General features: G+C 37.0%; 3 protein-coding genes, 1 non-coding gene and 1 pseudogene across 6 annotated transcripts; 4 read left to right on the top strand and 1 right to left on the bottom strand.

Annotated features, from left to right (window-relative positions):
* Nucleotides 1–459: 459 nt before the first annotated feature.
* LOC142550730 (protein DA1-related 1-like) lies at nt 460–4126 on the top strand. 3 transcript variants are annotated; one of them, XM_075659911.1, is made up of 12 exons: nt 464–1171; nt 1500–1629; nt 1723–1813; nt 1898–2069; nt 2148–2271; nt 2365–2448; nt 2559–2678; nt 2825–3037; nt 3132–3194; nt 3270–3385; nt 3462–3520; nt 3596–4126. In XM_075659911.1, exons 1-12 carry the CDS (start codon nt 1104–1106, stop codon nt 3916–3918), a joined length of 1563 nt encoding a protein of 520 aa, XP_075516026.1. In that variant the 5' UTR covers nt 464–1103; the 3' UTR covers nt 3919–4126. The 3 variants fall into 3 exon arrangements, with proteins under 3 accessions (XP_075515977.1, XP_075515933.1, XP_075516026.1); XM_075659862.1 differs by having other exon boundaries at nt 460–1171; nt 1500–1813; nt 2828–3037; XM_075659818.1 differs by having other exon boundaries at nt 460–1171; nt 1500–1813.
* Nucleotides 4127–5232: 1106 nt separating this feature from the next.
* Nucleotides 5233–6620, top strand: LOC142546482 (serine/threonine receptor-like kinase NFP; annotated as a pseudogene).
* Nucleotides 6621–6923: 303 nt separating this feature from the next.
* Nucleotides 6924–8692, top strand: LOC142550672 (UPF0603 protein At1g54780, chloroplastic-like). The gene is made up of 3 exons (XM_075659764.1): nt 6924–7452; nt 7960–8152; nt 8309–8692. Exons 1-3 carry the CDS (start codon nt 7042–7044, stop codon nt 8554–8556), a joined length of 852 nt encoding a protein of 283 aa, XP_075515879.1. The 5' UTR covers nt 6924–7041; the 3' UTR covers nt 8557–8692.
* A 105-nt stretch (nt 8693–8797) lies between these two features.
* On the bottom strand, nt 8798–11057 carry LOC142550608 (lysM domain receptor-like kinase 4). Its single transcript, XM_075659705.1, has one exon. The coding sequence runs from the start codon at nt 10908–10910 to the stop codon at nt 8979–8981; it is 1932 nt and encodes a 643-aa protein (XP_075515820.1). The 5' UTR covers nt 10911–11057; the 3' UTR covers nt 8798–8978.
* A 2371-nt stretch (nt 11058–13428) lies between these two features.
* Nucleotides 13429–13500, top strand: TRNAD-GUC (transfer RNA aspartic acid (anticodon GUC)). Its single transcript has one exon. It is a non-coding gene; the product is annotated as a tRNA-Asp (tRNA).
* Nucleotides 13501–19339: the final 5839 nt, after the last annotated feature.

The raw sequence follows: 19339 nt of genomic DNA, 5'->3' as shown, positions 1-19339 counted from the left end.
TTTTGGAATTTGTTCGGAGATATTTATGAAATTCTCGGAGCATCGTCCCTTTGCTGAAAATACGGTGAACGATCCTTAAGTGCATTCACTATTCGAAAGAATAACTCTCTTTGCATGCGAAATCGTCTACGAAATATTTGATCTGGATACACCGGGGTTTGTGGAAATTCGTCGCTAAATGTCCAAATTTATTAAAAAAATAACCGGACAGAGGGGCGTTCATAAAATATAAAATATAATTAAAATAATGCAAAATACATGGGGTACGCGTGTCAGCAAATCAACTACGATTTTTGATTATCCAATTTTTTTAAAAAAATAAACTGACACAAGATTGAACGCCTCATACCCTCTCTCCTGTGAGTGGGCGTTGAGAGGGGTGTTTAATGGGTGTTATAATACCCATTTAACACCCCATCGTGGATGTCCTTATTATTCGGAAAAGTTCTGTGAAATTCATGCCAACAAATATTTCTTTTTGTTATTATATCTTAAATATTATTGTTTAGAAGAAAAAAAAAAACTTTATAGGGCGGGTGATTTGTTATACTTGGACTCGAACACCGGACCTCTCGGACCTGGTGTCAAGTGAACTACGCGCCATCATCTAAAAGTTCACATATTTTGGCTTAAAGTGTTTGACAAGTAGTACTCGTCGTCTCTTTTGTCCTTTGTTTAAACTAGAGCTCTTCCTAATCATCTGCTTTAAATCAAGAAAACAATGATGCGTTCCCATACTTCAATTCTGTTGTTGTTCTTCTGTGAAATGGGATATATTTTTGGTCAACTCTCGGATTTGGATGATTAATTTGATCTGGGGTTAATCAGGTTCTTTGAAAATTTTCAGATTGTTCATCTGTTTAAGGTAAAATAGCTTTTGCCATTGAAACACGTTCTTTCACTTTTGTTATTCTATTTTTCTTGTCCCTTTCGAGTTCTTGTTAATGGTGTCGTCGATAATAATGAGCTAGCCCACCAATCTTGAATCATAAATCTCCATATTTTGATGATCAGATGAGTAAAAGTTTGAACTTTTCATTGTGGGATTTCTGTATTATTGAACAGCCACGAATTATTGCGTATGATTTATATTTTGTCAATGGATGAGACTGACATTTGATTGGAATTCATCGAGTTCAAATTATTGCAGCAGCAATTTGGATCGATTAAGGTTATATGTATGCATTTCTTTTCTTCTTCTTTTCTCCACGATCATGTTCAGTTGATATCTGATTGAAAATTAACAATACCTTTTACTTTCAAGCGTCTTCTAATCTACCTTATCGATTTCGAGATATTAACTATGAAATTTGGGACCCCTATGATGAGAAAATGGTCGTGTTTGCATGAATGGGATGGAGTTGGTCCCCATCAATAAGAAAAAAAATTCAATTTTATGTATAATTTTCAGAAAATTATAGGTTCCAACAAATGTGTCATAAAGTCAGCTTACTGAACTAAATTGTGGGTCGTTTTGTTTGTATTGTGTCGGTCTGCAGCGTAAACGTGCTTTACGCAATGGGTTGGCTAACCAAGATTTTCAAAGGTTCCAACCACAAAATATTAGGTGGCCAATATAGAGGGAGATATGAAGATGATACGATTTGGGAAGTTCCTACTACTTCAGAGGTATTCGTTACTCTGTCATTGTTGATCATTGCTGGTTTTGATTCCTTTCCAGCTTTAGAAACTGAAAATTTTCATAATGAATCTGATTTACAGGAGACAAGGCCAGATTTTGACAGAGAAGAAATCGATCGAGCCATAGCACTTTCCATTGCTGAAGTAGATGAGAAAGAGAAAAAAACAATAGGTATAAATCAAGAACCAATTGCAATATATTTCTTTAGAATGCTGTGATATTCTTGCTAATTTATCGAACCATGCTGATTGTTAGACAAAGAATCTCATTTGGAAGAAGATGAACAGCTAGCTAAGGCAATTCAAGAAAGTTTGAATGTGGAATCTCCATCTCAATCACCCCCTCGAGCCCCTCCCACTCGGCCACCTGTTTATGATCATGGCAGTTTATTTCCCCACAATATATTTCGATATCCTTTAGGACGCAGGTAACTGGTGTACTAGTTGGAATTTTATTTTCAATTTCTTATTCTCTCCTTTTTCAAACCAACAGTTTCTGTTTTCAGCACAATCTGTAGTGGCTGCAAGAGTGAAATTGGCAATGACAGATTTTTTAGTGGCATGGGGGCTTTTTGGCATCCAGAATGTTTTCGTTGTCATGCTTGTAATCAACCAATTTCGGATCATGAGGTTCTGAAATTATTGTTTTGTACTAATGTCTTTTCTGATTTTCAGACACTAATGGTTCTGCAAAAACTAATTTTTTTCTTATTTCTGTTTCAGTTTTCGATGTCCGATGGTCGACCTTACCATAAATCCTGCTATAAGGATCTGTATCACCCCAAGTGCGATGTTTGCAAACAATTTGTAAGAGTCGAAGCATTTCCATAGAGCAATAGCATAGTAAATCTCATAATATTTCTCAGATATTTCACGTTCATTACCTGGAATTTGGTGTTTCGTCGTTTCTAATATAGATCCCAAGCAATGCCTCTGGCGAAATTGCGTATAGACAGCATCCTTTCTGGCATCAAAAGTATTGCCCGTCTCATGAGAATGATGGGACGCCTCGATGCTGCAGCTGCGAAAGAATGGAGGTGAGGATAGATATACACATTATATAATCTGAATGAGCAGGAAAATTTATCGAAGACTATCTGTTGAACCTAACTTGTTGGGGCCTAGATATGATCAAGTATGCAATTTACGTGGTGTACTGATGGAAAAATGTCGTTCTCAGCAGCAGGTGGATTGTAGATATTTGATTCTTGATGATGGAAGAAAGCTATGCTTGGAGTGTTTAGACTCTTCGATAATGGACACACACGAGTGCCAACCTCTATATCTCGAAATCCAAGAATTTTATGAAGGTTTAAACATGAAGGTGGAGCAGCAAATTCCAATGCTCTTAGTCGAGAGACAGGCACTAAATGAGGCCATGGAGGGAGAGAAAATCGTAAGTGGGTTACTTTTGGATAATGTTAACTTTCCAAAGTTGAAATGTTTTTTTATAAATAAAGTCATTTTGTATCATTTGTAATGTTATTTAGGGTCACCACCACATGCCCGAGACCAGAGGTCTTTGTCTGTCAGAAGAGCAAACCATTCGCACGGTACCGACATCCATCTTGATTATGCTTCTTGTGTGATACTGAAGTTTACTCTTACAATTCTACTAACTTTTACAGATTTTGAGGCGGCCGAGAATTGGTGGATATCGAATAATAGACATGTTCACTGAACCTTACAGGCTGATTCGTCGATGTGAAGTGACTGCAATCCTTGTCTTGTTTGGGCTTCCTAGGTAAGCTTTATGTATTCTTCTGTTTCTGATTCGTCTAATTCATTGGCTAATTAAGAAAAACATGTTACGTATTCAGGTTGATGACTGGATCCATCCTTGCTCACGAAATGATGCATGCTTGGCTTCGACTCAAAGGTTCTTGATTTCTTTTTCTGCTACGCAGCCAGTTTTTGTATCGAGTTCCGTCTCTAAAAACTGGTTTTCTTTCAGGTTATCCGAGTCTAAGTCCACACGTTGAAGAAGGTATCTGTCAAGTGTTGGCTCATATGTGGTTAGATTCCGAAATTATTCCTGGTTTAAGTAATGACGAACCGTCCACTTCATCCTCATCTTCATTACCATCTGGTTCTTCGAAGAAGGGGAAACGATCCCAGTTCGAGAAAAAACTCGGTGGATTTTTCAAAGACCAGATTGAATCGAACCCTTCGGTAGCATACGGAGATGGTTTCAGACAAGGCAACAAGGCAGTGCTGGAGTTCGGTCTAAAGAGGACTCTTGATCACATTAGGCTTACAGGAAGTTTTCCCAGTTAACTTTCAGTGAAATTCTCCTCATACATAAGAAAGAAAGAAGAAAAGTTAGAAGCAAAGAAAGAAAAAAATGCAAATACAAAGTAATGTACTGATCTGAGTCTTACATATTTTATGTCACATAATAAATTTTTATGAAATCTTTTTTTTTTGTTGATTTAGAATATCAAGTACAAACTTGGAAATATATGAAAAAATGGCATCTTCTGTTTGCCTGTTCTATTAGATTCTCATGCAGAAGAACAAAATGATAGTGATTGTCATAATTCCAAGTTGCAAGATTTCTCGAAAACTTCGAATTCCTGTAATTAAAACAAACTATCACTACACGCCAAATTCGTAAGAAAACACGATATAATGATCGAATAGGCTTATGATTTTGTCCACATCTAATTAGGCCATCAACTCTGGTTTTTAAAACTCTCGTGTTGATTTTTGTATGTAAAATTCAGAAGAAGCAAGGGCAAAATTTGTGCCGTCCGAACTTAGATTCTTGTTAAACTTGAAAATAATATAATTTATTTTTAAATTATATTTTTCTTTTATAATATTGTAGATATTAAATTATAGAATTTCATTTTTTAGACTATTGAGATATTTGATAAACTCTAAATATGATAAATTTATTTAAAAGATTTATTTCCCAATGAAACTTTTGCTTCTATATCTTGAAGGGTTTTATTTAAGAAATAAACTCTATGCCAAAGAAACGTTATAAATAATTAAAGATAAATGCTGAGACTAATGGATCATTAGAGACACGGTAGAGAGCAAACACGAGAGTTGGTGATTTAATTCGAAGAGATCCAGTGATCAAACCGAAACGTACTGCCGTGTTACAAGGAGTATTGAAGACATACAAACACAACACCTAATCATAGTGCTAATTAGTTGTTCATCAAATAGATTTCCGGCTTCACAAAATTTGCATATGTAGTTTTGTTATTTGGTTTGATAAGTGTTTTGAATGCACTTTGCTCCCTCACTTCGTTGAAGAAATTAGCTTTTCTTTATTCATTAGTATTGATTTTGTAATCTTGTAAAGTTGTGCATGATGAATTTCGTCTTATTTTATTCATCAAAGTTTAATTGTGTGATAAATTATACTATTTTGTTGCATGTTGTGTTAAAGTGTTACAACACTACACACAATACCTACTTCTAATTCACAAAATTTCTATCTATTCAGTTGTTTATATCAAACAACTCTTTCAAGACTAATGCGGAAGGTTATAAATAACAATCTCAAAACTTAACGAATATTGACTTATCGGACAGACTGACATATGAAGGATACTTGTAGGCAAAGCTGGGGACAAAGCCTCTGAGATTTTGCTTAAATAATTCAAAAACAATTCATTTATGCAACAAACTAGCAACCCTGTTCGTTTTTTCTATGAACTTTTCACAAGAAGAGATTATCTTCAACTATTATTTAAACACCTCGCCTTTTAACAATCAAAGCTGGAAGAAGATGGCACTCTCTCATATTACCTTTCTGTCAATCTCTTCTTTGTTTCTCGTTTTTGCAGCTTCCCTTGTTTCTGCGCAGCAGCCTAATGATACCGCGGACACTGATTTTACATGGTCCGCAGAGTCACCAATGTCGTGTGAAACGTATATTACATACTGTGTTCGGGCACCTTATTCAGATCTTGTAAGTATATATGATCTATTCGGAGTCAGCAGTATGGATATAGCAACAACCTCTAGTTTACCATCAGATGATTTTATTCTGATTCCTTATCAATTGGTACTGATACCAATCAAATGTAACTGCAACGGTACATACTATTTCTCGAATGTCACCAATAAAATCCTGAAAGGGGACAACTTTTACTCGGTTTCAATCAAGCTGTTTCAGAATCTTACAAACTATCAATACGTCGAAGATATTAATCCAATTTTGACACCAAACAACTTGACTTAGCGGCGGAAGCAGTCTTTCCTTTGCTGCGTAAGTTCCCACGAAAATCATATTCAGATAAGGGAACTCAGCATCTGATTACTTATGTATGGCAGCCAGGTGATGATGTATTTTCCGCGAGTACCATGTTTCAGACATCAGCATCAGATATTGTCATGGAGAATAATAACTAACTTTCACACGTGCAATATTCCTTCCAGTGTTGATACCAATAAAGTCACCGATTAAACTGCAGATGTTTCGTGCTCCACAAACTCATTAATTCCAAACATCACTGGATTCTTATCACAATTTTGAGCCTTGTTATGGCTCTCGTGATCGTGTTATTGGATTTTGCTGCATACTTCAAACTTTTGTACAAAAAGAAAAAGATATTGGCATGAAATGATTCTTCTTTAGAAACGTTTGATCTTACACCAGCTTGTAAAGCCTCCAAAGATGAAACTTTTTCCCCGAAGATCATTTAGGATAAGCTGCTTCCAGGAATGTCGGGCTATCTTGGAAAGCCAATAATGTATGACCTGCATGCAATTTTGAAAGAAGCTATGAACTTCAGTGAACACAACAGAATTGGTGGCTCAGTGAACAAGGCGATAATAAACGAGCAAGTTTTTGCGGTGAAGAAAACAAGGGATGTAGCAGAGGAACTCCAAATATTACATAGAGTGAATCATGTGAATTTAGTGAAGTTAACCGGAGTCTCCTCCGAAAATGATGGGTATATGAATATGTTGAGAATGGCTCTTTATATGTTCATATTCGAGTATGTAGCTTGTAAAGAAGTTTCCCTTATCATCACTCCAGTTATATGTAATGTTCATAAACAAACCATGTATAAATTTTCTCGAAGAGGAAACAGATCTTATTCTGATCAACAGTTTTTTCGCAGATGTTTGATTTGTAAATTGTGTGATCATGCACAATTGAAAGAAAATTAAAGGACAATTCTATCCACTAAGTAGCAAGAAAAAACCAGTAAACCAAATAGATTGTCTGGACAAAACAGTCCTTTGATTACTCCAAATTGAGCCCACTTGTTTCCTTCCACAACTGATAAACATTATCTTCCTCCAAAATCCAGCCAACCATCCAAATTATAGAATCCCAAAAAAAGGCACCAAATTGAAGACTTACCAGTGACCAAATTCTTCTTTCAACACATGACAGATTTCACCATTTCGAGTTTCTGATACTCTTCAATGGAAACCATTATTTCTGCTAATTCCTTCTATCCTATTTTCAAGACTCCTCTTTTCCAACCCAAATCGGCTTCCGGGCTCAAACCCATTTATTGCACCCTCGGAAAACAGATTTCTCAATCAATCAAACGACCTTTTCACAATCCCAATAGTTGGTTTTCTCATGTGACCCAGGGAATAGCAGCGCTCGCCATTTCTTTAGCACTAAACTTCTCCTGCCCGATTCTGACCGATTCTGCATTGGCCTCTGAATTTGACGTTCTGAGCGACGGCCCTCCGGCAGAATCATACGTTGTTGATGATGCTGGAGTGCTCAGCCGTGTAACCAAATCTGATTTGAAGAGATTGCTTTCGGATTTGGAGTCCAGGAAAGGCTACCACATTAACGTTGTAACTGTCCGCAAGCTCACTGTTAGTCGATTCGTTCTTTTTTTTCCTTGCGTCTTAATGTAGTGCTTTGCAAGTAAAATTATGTGCTTTTAAGGCGTAGATCTGTCTACCATTTCCAATAGAAAGTGAGGCAAACATTTCGAAGTATGCGTAGTTTTCGAATAAAATATTTCAAGTCACGGTCTCAGATTAATTGATAGCTCAATCCCATGTAAAACTGGATGAGAAAATTTTATTATGATGCATATAGAAGAGCGGATGATCAATTAGTTTCAGAGTGAAGAAAATAACAGAGAAACTGGGAACCAAGAAGGGCTAATATGTAGAACAAAAGAACGAAGTTTCTCCGGAATTGAGATGGGATAGAATGTAGATGGCCAAGCCACTACTTAAACATTCAAGAAGTTTCTCCAGGATTGAGATGGGATAGAATTTAGATGACTAAGCCACTACTTACACGTTCAATAAGATTTAGTAATATATAGCTTGTATTTTACGTTTTGAATTGTTCATGTTCTTTGGCTGAAGAGCAAAGCGGATGCATTCGAGTATGCTGATCAAGTTCTGGAACGCTGGTACCCAACTGTGGAGGAAGGCAACAACAAAGGCATAATTGTGCTTGTTACCAGCCAAAAAGAAGGTGCAATTACAGGGGGGCCTGAATTCATCCAGGCTGTTGGTGATTCTGTTCTTGATTCCACAGTATCAGAGAATCTTCCGGGTATTGTTTAAATATTTAGATTTCTTTTTCATGCTGCAAGATTAGCCCATTTGTGTGTACTCCGGGTAGATTGAATATAATGGTTGACTAGATTAGATATTATTAAGAGAAGCTTCAGCAGGAAATTGATTGTTTGGGCTGATTGGATTTTTGCAGTGCTAGCAGTGGAGGAAAAGTATAATGAAGCCTTGTTTAGTGCTGCAAAACGTCTAGTTGCAGCGATAGATGGCCTCCCTGATCCTGGTGGCCCTATGGCTAAAGATAATAAAAGAGAGTCTAACTTCAAAACCAGAGAGGAGACAGAAGAGAAACGGGGGCAGTTCTCACTTGTAGTTGGAGGCTTGTTAGTGATTGCTTTTGTCGTTCCAATGGCACAGTACTATGCATATGTCTCCAAGAAATGAAAACAGATCTATCTTTTGTGTTCCGGGATTATTTTATCTGCTTTAGAGTTGAGAAAATGCAAAAATTGTTTACATATGTTCATGTGGATTGATCGTTCCATAGAAACGCTATGAGCATCTGTCTCCTGTTTCCTCATTCTTTTCGGTGCAAGGTAATTATTATCATGATACAAATTTTCTCAAGAATGCGAAAACTCATCAGCTATTATAAGGAATATCAAATCACACAGACTAACATATATATATGCAATCGATAAATCACCTCCAAGAAAATGTTTTCCAGCCACTACAGTTATTTACAATGATCTAAATGTTGCTTCATGTTACTGATTACAAGAACCCTGAGGTCAAACTCGTGTTTCATTTTATAAACATACATATCAGAAAACATAAATCAGCTACAAAATATCTGCAACAGCTTATCAAGGCCTGGTGTGGTGTTCTGAGATGCTGATCGCCCATTCACCGGATTCGCTGGAATTCGAAATTCTTGTAAGAGACCGAAAAGTTTCATCTGTGCTGGGGCGATCTGATGGATCCTTCTTGAGGCAATTATCAATCAATCTGAATATTAAAAGGGCAAGCTCCGAAGGGTATTTTCCTTGCAACAAAGGGTCCATCAACTGCTTGAGATTCTCTAGTCCATTTTCTTGATCTAGAACTGGATTGAGGACATCTGATAACTGCGGATACCCCTCGTACAGCTGGGAAACTTCTGATCCTGTAAAAATCTCCAGTATGAGAACACCAAAAGCATAAACATCAAGTTTGGGAGAGATCAATCCATTCTCCAAATACTCCGGAGCCATGTAACCTTTTGTTCCAACAATGTGCCTTGTTAAGAGAAATTGCCCTCCTTCTCCCTCTGCTGATCTTGCCAAACCAAAATTTGCAATCTTGGCTCTATAATCACGGTTAATGAGAACGTTGCTGCTGTTCAAATTTTTGTGTACATGCGGTGGGGTTGCATAACAGTGGAGATAATCCAAGCCTGCGGCTATATCTAAAGCAATTTGCAGCCTCTGGTTCCAGCTCAAGACCTTCCTTTCATCATTGTTGTGAATCCAATCGCTGAGCGATCCGTTGTAAGCATATTCATAAACAAGATACCAGTTTCCCTCGTTGAAACAAATGCCAGAGAGACGGATAAGATTGAAATGGTTAATCTTGTTTAAAAGATTGATTTCTTTCGCCACATCTCCATTCACTTTCTTGACTGCAGCAAAATCCCCATTAATTGTTCCACGATAAACAGATCCCTTGATCCAGCAACTAGAACTGAAATCTTCTGTTGCTGCTTTAAGTTCTTCAAAAGAGTAGACTTTAAGTGACTGAGCTATGTCGGATAGGCTTTCGAGAAACTCTTCTGATTCAGGATCCTCCTCTCTTTTAAGTGGTTTTTCGACAGATTCAAAGCTCTCGGATGATATGACTGGTTCATCTTTGTTTCCTCGTTTACGAAAACACATCAAAAAAACAAAAACCCCAATAACTGTAGCGAGAGCAAAACCTCCGAGAACTCCCACCACAGCATACACCCAAGTTTTTCTGGAGCCCCCACCACCACTACCTGGAGGAACAGATGCCGATGGTGTGCCAGAGGGCGGCGGCGGAGGTTGTGGCGCTGTAACCTGTGAACTGGATGGCGGGTCTTGAAGCGGAACCAGAAGAGTAGTGAATGGATATATGTTAGTATCTTGTTCAGATAATCCGTTTGCTGCAAGAGTGCTCCCAGTATCAACCCCAAAGATTTCGCTTATGGAGGATACAAACTGATTCCAAGTGACCAAATAACTCAACAAATACTTCACACCTGCGTCGCTCTGGCCCTTGGTTGGACACGCACATCTCAGTGGGATATTAAGTCGAGAGCCCAATAACAAATTCTTTGTCAGACCACCATTCTGATCCCCGATAGCTTGGCAGGTAGACAGACCCTGGAAAGTGTTGTTAGCAATAATAAGAGCCGAGTCATCTTTCTTGATTACGTAAGAAACATTTGCCTGATAATACAGGCCCGAACAAGAACAGGTAACAGGAACAAGAACCACCCGATCCGATTCAAAGGTCGTGTTTTCGGGGATCGAATTGAGTTGCGATAATTGCGATGAATTCACTCCCAAGAGTGTGGAGATGGCGGAGACGGTATCATACGGAGGCGTGGACCTGAAAGTGAGATAAGATTGGCAACTCCGGCTGACGCCATTGCAGGTGTAGCCAAGAACTGAAGTTGAATTGTCTCTGCTGTCGCATAAAGTCGTGGCCTTTCTGATGTAAGGCTGCTGCGCAAGAATCAAGGGAGAAGAGTATATCAGGAAGATGGAGATTGCAGAAACAAATTGAAGAAAGCCCATTTCTTTGGTATTCTAGAGCTTGAATCTCAAGAAAATGGAGGAATTATTTGTTTAAAACACAGATTCCCTGAATCGGGGATAGGATAAATAAATTAAATTTGTCGTTAGAAAAGTAACAAGTTTGTAATAAAAAAATCGATCTTTTGACTTTGTCAATTATGATAACCAGCAGTTTCCAAGAAGAACAGTCAGACTAAGATTTCTTGATTTTTTCCAAGTGCTGTCATTTTCCTGAAACTCAAGATAAGACAACATAAAATTACGGCTGCCTTCGTTTACCTTTTATTCGGGTTTTCATTTGAAAATTTTTAATACCTACTTCTTCTGTTTTTTTTTTTAAAAAAAGAAGCTATATTCAATTCAGATGACCAAAATCATATTAGAAAACATGTTAGTCTTTCAAATGAAGTTTTACAAAATATTAATGAAAATTGATAAAATAATATAATTGAACCACAAACCATATTTTTACTACACGCGCTCAAATTAATTCAAAATCAGTCATATCAACCTATGATGCTAGAATTTTTTCAAATATCCACACTTTTTTATTATCAAAACTCATATCTAAAATGTCAATATTTTCTTGACAGAGTGACGGAATCCTCTTATATTTTCGAATTTGATAAAGATAGAATACCCTTTTCTCGTAATATCATTATTTCTAAAATAAACTTATAATATTTTTATATAAAAAAACTACTTTGACCTCGTTATATTTAAAACAAAAAATTACGCGCTGTGCGTATGGTGGCAGTGGGTAGACCTAAAAATGGATGTCTGGCTCATAATTTCGTAAAGAACATTTGACTTTCAACACGGCACGTAATAAACGACTCTCTTTAGGCCTTATTGACATTAAGGCTTGCGTTTGGTCATGAGAAGATAATCAAACGTGTTAAATAATTTTTCAAAATTTATTTGGACATTGATTAACTGTGTTGGTTACTATAATTGTTTATGTTGGATGCAACAATCAAAACTTGAAATTTAAATTTTATGCAGTTTAAAAAATTTGAGTTGTACTGTTATCATCAACTATAATTTTTGTTCAAACGACAAATGTTTGATTCTATAATTAGTATCATAGTCAATGTTACGAGTTTGATTGTCATTGACTGCAAAAATTACAATTATTAGGATAAAGATTGTTGAGATATAATAATTGTCTCTGACAGGTAAAACAATTGAAACGTCTCATCTGAACTGTTGTACAATTTAAAATATTTAAGTTGTATTAATGCCACTAATTATAGCTTTTAGTCAAACAATCGTCTAGTCTTACAAATAGTTAAATTTTGTATTGCCAATCTATGGTTGTTTAATTAAGAAAAAAATGTTTTTTTTATCTTTTAACTTATATTACTTTGGGTTTTGTTTTGGTGCCGTAATTTTAATTTTCTTTGTCTTTTAGTGGTCTTAATTCAATTCAATTGAATATTGATTTGATATTAAAAAATGTTAATATTATGTCCGAAACGATGACCTGATATTGAAAATCATTAAAGTTCCTAAAATCACATCAATAATAGAATCATAATAGCCGGAAATTAAAACACTAAAAAATTAATTTGGCCTCTACTTAAATATGAGGCCACCGTCCGTCACGCAAGGTGAAGGAATATTTTTGGTTTGCTGTGACGGAACAAAATTAGCTGACAGAACAGAAAGAACCATGAAGCAACTGTTGTGGTAATTAATATTTGATTATTGTTGCCATTGTGGTATTGGAGTTGAAGTGAAATTAATTTTAAATTCAATATATCATGTTTTTTCTATTTGCTCGAATCCAAAGATGACCCCGCCTTTCCGAGACATCACATATGTATGAGAACTCAAAAAACAGCTGCAATATCGGCAGCAACATATTTAGGCTGGATGTATATCGTGCTCAGGGCTGCCAATCACCCATTCGTAGGATACGCTGGAATCCGAAATTCCTCAAAGAGACTGGAAAATTTCATCCGTGCTTGGGCGACCTCACGGATATTTCCTGAGGCAACTATCCATCAATCTGAATACGGAAAGGGCAGGCTCCGGCGGGTTATTTATTTCCTTGCAACAAGAGGTCTATTAACACATCGAGATCCTTCGGTACATCTTGGTATAGCATCGGATTCAAGACATTAGAAAACTGCAAATTCTCATCGTACAGCTGAGAAACCATCAAGCAACTGTCTGCATTTTGACCATCGATAGATAGACAGGCCCTGGAATCAAACGTAAAAGCTCATTTAATTGTTTTTTAAAAAATTAGCAAAATAAAATTAAGTTAATCAATTTGTTAACGGGTCGCTGTGGTAGGTTCGGAGGAAGAGAATGAGAGCTTTGGACCAAAAATAAAACAAAATAATTTTAATCGATGTAGTGGTTTGTCACTTTATCTACATGAAATTATAATTAAATTTAAATTTTATTTCTACTTAGTAGTGTCAAACGCACGAATCTCTCAAATTTAGTTATTTTTATTTGGGTTAAAATCTAAATATTAATAAAAGTTGACAGCCGTTACACACAGGTCGTTGTAGTATAGTGGTGAGTATTCCCGCCTGTCACGCGGGTGACCCGGGTTCGATCCCCGGCAACGGCGTTTAATTTTTTAAATAATGATAGACAGGCCCAATTTTCTAAATATTTAGAATATAGATAGAATTGGTCCAATTTCAAATTTGGGCCGCATATTTTAATGCAGTTGGTCAGAGTTCAAATTAGTATATTAATTGGCCCAATTTTGTTTAGGGCCAGGGTCCGTAGTGGCCCACATATTTTGTTATTTGGAACTCCACCAAACTAAACCATGCCTTATCAAACGTGACTGTCAGCAATTGTGTGTACAATAAATACTATAACAAACTTATCGCAGAATATATTTTTTTTGGGTGAAATAAAAACATGAAGAATGAAGTTTTGAATTAAAAATAATGGTGATATTGAGTTAATTAAATGTTTATCGCAGAATATATTTTTTTTGGGTGAAATAAAAACATGAAGAATGAAGTTTTGAATTAAAAATAATGGTGATATTGAGTTAATTAAATGTATAAGTTTCTATTTAACTCTCATTATTCTGACTCATTATTTTGTTCTATATGTTTTTCAAACATTATTCATGAGAAGTCAATGCAAAGTTAAGATAATTAAAAAACAGAAGGTCTCTTGTGAGACATTCTCACGGATCTTTATCTGTAAGACGAGTCAACCCTACCGATATTCACAATAAAAAGTAATACTCTTAGCATAAAAAGTAATATTTTTCATTGATGATCCAAATAAAATATTCGTCTCACAAGATATGACCCGTGATAACGTCTCACACAAGTTTTTGCCACTAAAAAATACAAAAACTCTTATAAGACCGTCTCATATTTCAATTTTGTGAGATGAATCTTCAATCTGACCCGATCCATAAAAAATATTATTTTTTATGTTAAAAATATTATTTTTCACTACTTGTATAAGCCAGATCGACAAGCTACATATATAAAAATCCACTAGATTGTTACTAAGAAACTTACTCATTTCAAAATAGTATACGGATTCATATATATTTATATATATTCACATTTACATAATAAAGTCAAAAAAATAAAAAATAATAATTTTTAATTTTAATAAAATATAATATTAATTAGTTATGCTTAACCAGATGTTTGAAATATTTATTTATCAAGCAACCAAGCTCTAGTCACTAATCTAGGTTAGTACGACGTCAGTAAAAAAGGTGTGGTTGCTGGATGAGACTAGTAGCTAGGGGGAGGCCCTTTATGGGCCCTCCTTGCGACACTGATGATGAACGAATATAATTTCGAAATTTAAAAAACGTACGTATAGTTTGATGCAAATTAATTTCTTGCAGTACATGAGAATATATAATAACGCAATCATGCAGATGCATGAGTTTACTAGCATACCGGGAAATTAATTAGCACTAGTTATTATGCACATGCGATGCGTGTGTACAAATTTTTTTTATCATTATCGATGGAGTAAAGTGTAATTTGAAAATTTATGAGTAACTAAATTGATATTTGAATTGTTGAAATAAAAAAATAAAAATAAAAGTGGGTGTTGAAATTAAAAAAAAAAAAAAAAACAAAATAACAAAAGTGTAATATTAGTATCATATAAGGGTAAAATTGGAAGAAAAAATTGGTGTCCTCCTAGGTAGTTACTATCATGTGCTCAATCTTAATATAATAGAATAGATATAGCAGCTCAAAGACTCACGGGAACTCTGATTGGTTCGGTAGTCGTCTCTGTTGACCGACTGCCGATCACATGAAACAGTAGTATGATCACGCTCCGATGACACTGCATCCAACGCTACAACTCCAGGAGGTATAAATCAATGATCAAGATAGTGTTGAGCAGCCCGTCCCTGAATCCTATTAGTAACTGAGCCTAACAATTTAACTGGTTGTGATACTGTCGGCAAAAGTGGGAGGGGGGGACCAGTCAAATATAATTATATGAGTTAACACGTTTTTGTGCAGGCTGGCAAATTTGACAAATAAAGCAGAAGAGAAAACGCGTTTTGATAAACGTTTTCACACGGTCAAGGGGCTCTATAAATAGAGCTCCCCCTTCATTCTGAAATCATCCCTTCTTCGAGTTTTATCTCATCTTATAAGCATTTGAGTGCTTAGTTCTATAATATTTGTGAGGTGTTTTGTTCTCCTGTATTAAAAGAGTGTGTATTCTCTTTGGAAACACAGTGAGTGAGTTGTACACCACAAAATATTATAGTGAAATTTTTTTCATCTTGCCCGTGGTTTTTACCCTAATAATTTTTAGGGGTTTTCCACGTAAATCTCGGTGTCCAGTTTATTCTATTTTCGGGTTTTATTATCTCAAATTCCGCACGTGGGACCAACAAATGTATCAGAGCCTTGGTTTAAAATTTCTTAAGTTTCTAAGTATGCTCTGTGGTTGCAGCCTAGACTGATCTTCCACATCAGAAAAGATTTTTTGAGATTTTTTATTTAAGGCAGGATTAATTTTGTCCAGTCTACTAAATTGTTGTAGACATAATGGCGGGAATGTATGAGATAACAAAGTTCAACAGAAGCAATTTTATGCTGTGGAAAATAAAGATACAAGCAGTTTTAAGAAAGGAAAATTGATTGGCGGCTATTGGAGATAGACCGGAAGAGATTGCGGATGATGGAAAGTGGAATGAGATGAATGATAATGATGTTGCTAATTTACACTTGGCTATAGCAGACGAAGTTCTGTCAAGTATCTCTGAGATAAAAACATCCAAAGTTATCTGGGATACTCTGACAAAGATGTACAAGGTCAAGTCGCTACACAACATGATTTTCCTAAAGAGAAGGCTTTATACTCTTCGGATGGTGGAATCCTCATCGATGACCGACCATATCAACACACTTCCATGGGGCATAAAATAGGGGAAAATGAACGTGCGAAGCTTCTACTTCAAAGTCTATCAGATTCATATGATCAACTTATCATCAACATAACCAACAATATTCTTATGGACCAGCGCAAGAATAAGGAAGACAGGTTGGTAACTTCGAAGCAGGCATATGCTTTGCCGATGATAAGATGAAGATTTATGGATCGTGACTCCAATGGGAACCAAAGGCGAGATAGATCAAAGTCGAGAAGTAAGAAGAAAAATATTTACTGCTTTAAATGTGGCGGTAAAGGGTACTTCAAGAAAGAGTGTACGAGTATCGATAAAAGCTCTCAAGGAAATGAGGTCAATATTTCAGACAGTGGTGAAATATTATTCAGCGAAGCAGCAACTGTTGCAGAAGGCAGGCACAAATTTTGTGATACATGGATTATGGATTCAGGAGCGACGTGGCACATGACGTCTCGGAGAGAATGGTTTGATCATTATGAACCAGTCTCAGGAGGATCTGTATTCATGGTAAATGACCATGCCTTGGAAATCGCTGGGGTCGGTACTATCTAAATTAAAATATTTGATGGCACAATTCGCACCATACAGGAGGTACGACATGTGAAGGGACTGACGAAAAATCTTTTGTCCTTGAGGCAATTGGATGATATCGGGTGCAAAACTCGGATCGAGAACGAGATCATGAAAATTGTGAAGGACGCGCTTGTGGTTATGAAAGCGGAAAAAGTTGTTGCAAATCTGTATGTACTATTGGGGGAAACACACAAAGAGGCAGAACTAACTGTTGCATCAATTGGTTCAGGAGAAGAATTAAAAGTGTTATGGCATAGAAAGCTCGGGCATATGTCAGAACGAGGGTTGAAAATTCTCTCAGAACGGAAGCTGCTGCCGGGACTTACAAAAGTGTCACTACCCTTTTGTGAACACCTGTGTTACAAGTAAACAACACAGATTAAAGTTTGGCACTTCTACTGTCAGGAGCAAAAGCATATTGGAGCTGATTCATTCGGATGTTTGGCAAGCACCGGTTGTATCCTTAGGAGGAGCGAGATACTTTGTCTCGTTCATTGATGATTTCTCTAGGAGATGTTGGGTGTATCCAATCAAGAAGAAATCAGATGTTTTCCAGATATTCAAAGATTTCAAAGTGCGGGTTGAACTTGATTCTGAAAAGAAAATCAAGTGTCTGTGGACTGACAATGGAGGAGAATATACCAGTGACGAGTTTGATGCATTTTGTCAACATGAGGGCATCAAGAGACAGTTCACGGCGGTTTACACACCTCAACCGAATGGAGTGTCGGAGCGGATGAACAGGACCTTGTTGGACAGAACAAGAGCTATTTTGAGGACTGCAGATCCAGAAAAGTCATTTGGGCAGAAGCAGTCAAAACCGCTTGTTATATTATCAATCGTTCTCCTTCAGTGGCGATTGATCTGAAGACTCCGATGGAGATGTGGACCGAGAAGCCGACAGATTATTCTCATTTGCATACATTTGGAAGTCCGGTGTACGTTCTGTACAATGAACAAGAAAGATCAAAGTTGGATTCGAAATCCAGAAAATGTATCTTTTTGGGTTATGCTGATGGAGTAAAGGGGTTTCGCTTGTGGGATCCTACTGTTCACAAGCTTGTCATCAGCAGGGATGTTATCTTCGAGGAAGATAAAGTAAAGGGAGACAAAGGCACACCGAATTCAGAAACTACTATTTTTCAGGTGGAAAATAAGACGGACGAAGGTCAAGTTTCTTGTGAAGCAGTACCAGAGCACGAAGAACAAGAACATGTTGAGTTTGAGGTTTCCAATGTGAGGCAGTCAACTCGAGACAGAAGACCACCAGGTTGCCTTTCAGATTATGTCACTGAAAGCAACATTGCATATTGTCTATTATCAGAGGATGGTGAGCCATCGAGTTTCCACGAGGCTACTCAAAGCTCGGATGTATCCTTGTGGATGATAGCAATGCAAGAAGAGTTGGAGGCATTAGACAGGAATAAAACTTGGGATCTTGTTACACTACCACGAGGGAGGAAAGCCATTGGTAACAGATGGGTCTATAAGATCAAGCGTTATGGCAATAACCTAGTGGAGCGGTATCGTGCTAGATTGGTGGTAAAAGGGTATGCTCAGAAAGAAGGTATTGACTTCAATGAGATATTTTCTCATGTGGTTCGGCTTACAACAGTCAGAGTGGTGCTGACATTATGTGCGGTGTTTGACCTACATCTAGAACAACTAGATGTGAAAACGACATTTCTTCATGGAGATCTTGAAGAAGAAATTTATATGCTCCAGCCATAAGGTTTTGCGAAAAAAAAGCAAAGAGAACTTGGTTTGCAGGTTGAACAAATTTCTGTACAGGTCTCAAACAAGCGCCGAGGTGTTGGTACAAAAGATTTGATTCCTATATCATGAGCCTTGGATACAACAGACTGAGTGCAGACCCTTGTACATATTTCAAGAGGTCCGGTGATGATTCTATCATTTTGCTGTTGTATGTGGACGACATGTTGGTAGCAGGCCCCAACAGAGATCAGGTCCAAGGATTGAAGGCACAGTTGGCTAGGGAATTTGATATGAAGGACTTGGGACCAGCAAACAAGATTCTAGGGATGCAAGTTCACCGAGACAGAAGTAATAGAAAGATGTGGCTTTCCCAGAAAAATTATTTGAAGAAAGTCTTGCAATGCTTCAACATGCAAGACAAAAAGCCAATATCGACCCCTCTTCCTGTTAACTTCAAGTTATTTTCCGAGATATGTCCTAGCAGTGAAGCAGAGAGGATAGAGATGTCTCGAGTACCATATGCATCAGCAGTGGGAAGTTTGATGTTCGCTATGATCTGTACAAGACCGGACATTGCTCAAGCAGTGGGAGCAGTTAGTCGGTATATGGCGAATCCTGGACGAGAGCATTGGAGCACTGTTAAGAGGATCCTTAGATACATTAAGGGTACCTCAAATGCTGCATTATGTTACGGAGGATCAGATTTTACACTCAGAGGCTATGTCGATTCAGATTATGCAGGAGATCC

Source organism: Primulina tabacum, chromosome 1 (genome assembly GCF_025594145.1).
Source record: "Primulina tabacum isolate GXHZ01 chromosome 1, ASM2559414v2, whole genome shotgun sequence".
Classification (NCBI taxonomy): Eukaryota; Viridiplantae; Streptophyta; class Magnoliopsida; order Lamiales; family Gesneriaceae; genus Primulina; species Primulina tabacum.
Note: the sequence above shows the minus strand (reverse complement) of the source record. Positions and strands in the feature narration are given on the sequence as shown.

Coding starts and splice junctions, on each gene's coding strand:
- LOC142550730 (XM_075659818.1), top strand. CDS start 1,104: ATGAGACTGACATTTGATTGGAATTCATCGAGTTCAAATTATTGCAGC. Junction 1,814..1,897: donor GAAAGAGAAAAAAACAATAG/GTATAAATCAAG, acceptor GCTGATTGTTAG/ACAAAGAATCTCATTTGGAA. Junction 3,521..3,595: donor TGCTTGGCTTCGACTCAAAG/GTTCTTGATTTC, acceptor GTTTTCTTTCAG/GTTATCCGAGTCTAAGTCCA.
- LOC142550672 (XM_075659764.1), top strand. CDS start 7,042: ATGGAAACCATTATTTCTGCTAATTCCTTCTATCCTATTTTCAAGACT. Junction 7,453..7,959: donor TAACTGTCCGCAAGCTCACT/GTTAGTCGATTC, acceptor CTTTGGCTGAAG/AGCAAAGCGGATGCATTCGA. Junction 8,153..8,308: donor AGTATCAGAGAATCTTCCGG/GTATTGTTTAAA, acceptor GGATTTTTGCAG/TGCTAGCAGTGGAGGAAAAG.
- LOC142550608 (XM_075659705.1), bottom strand. CDS start 10,910: ATGGGCTTTCTTCAATTTGTTTCTGCAATCTCCATCTTCCTGATATAC.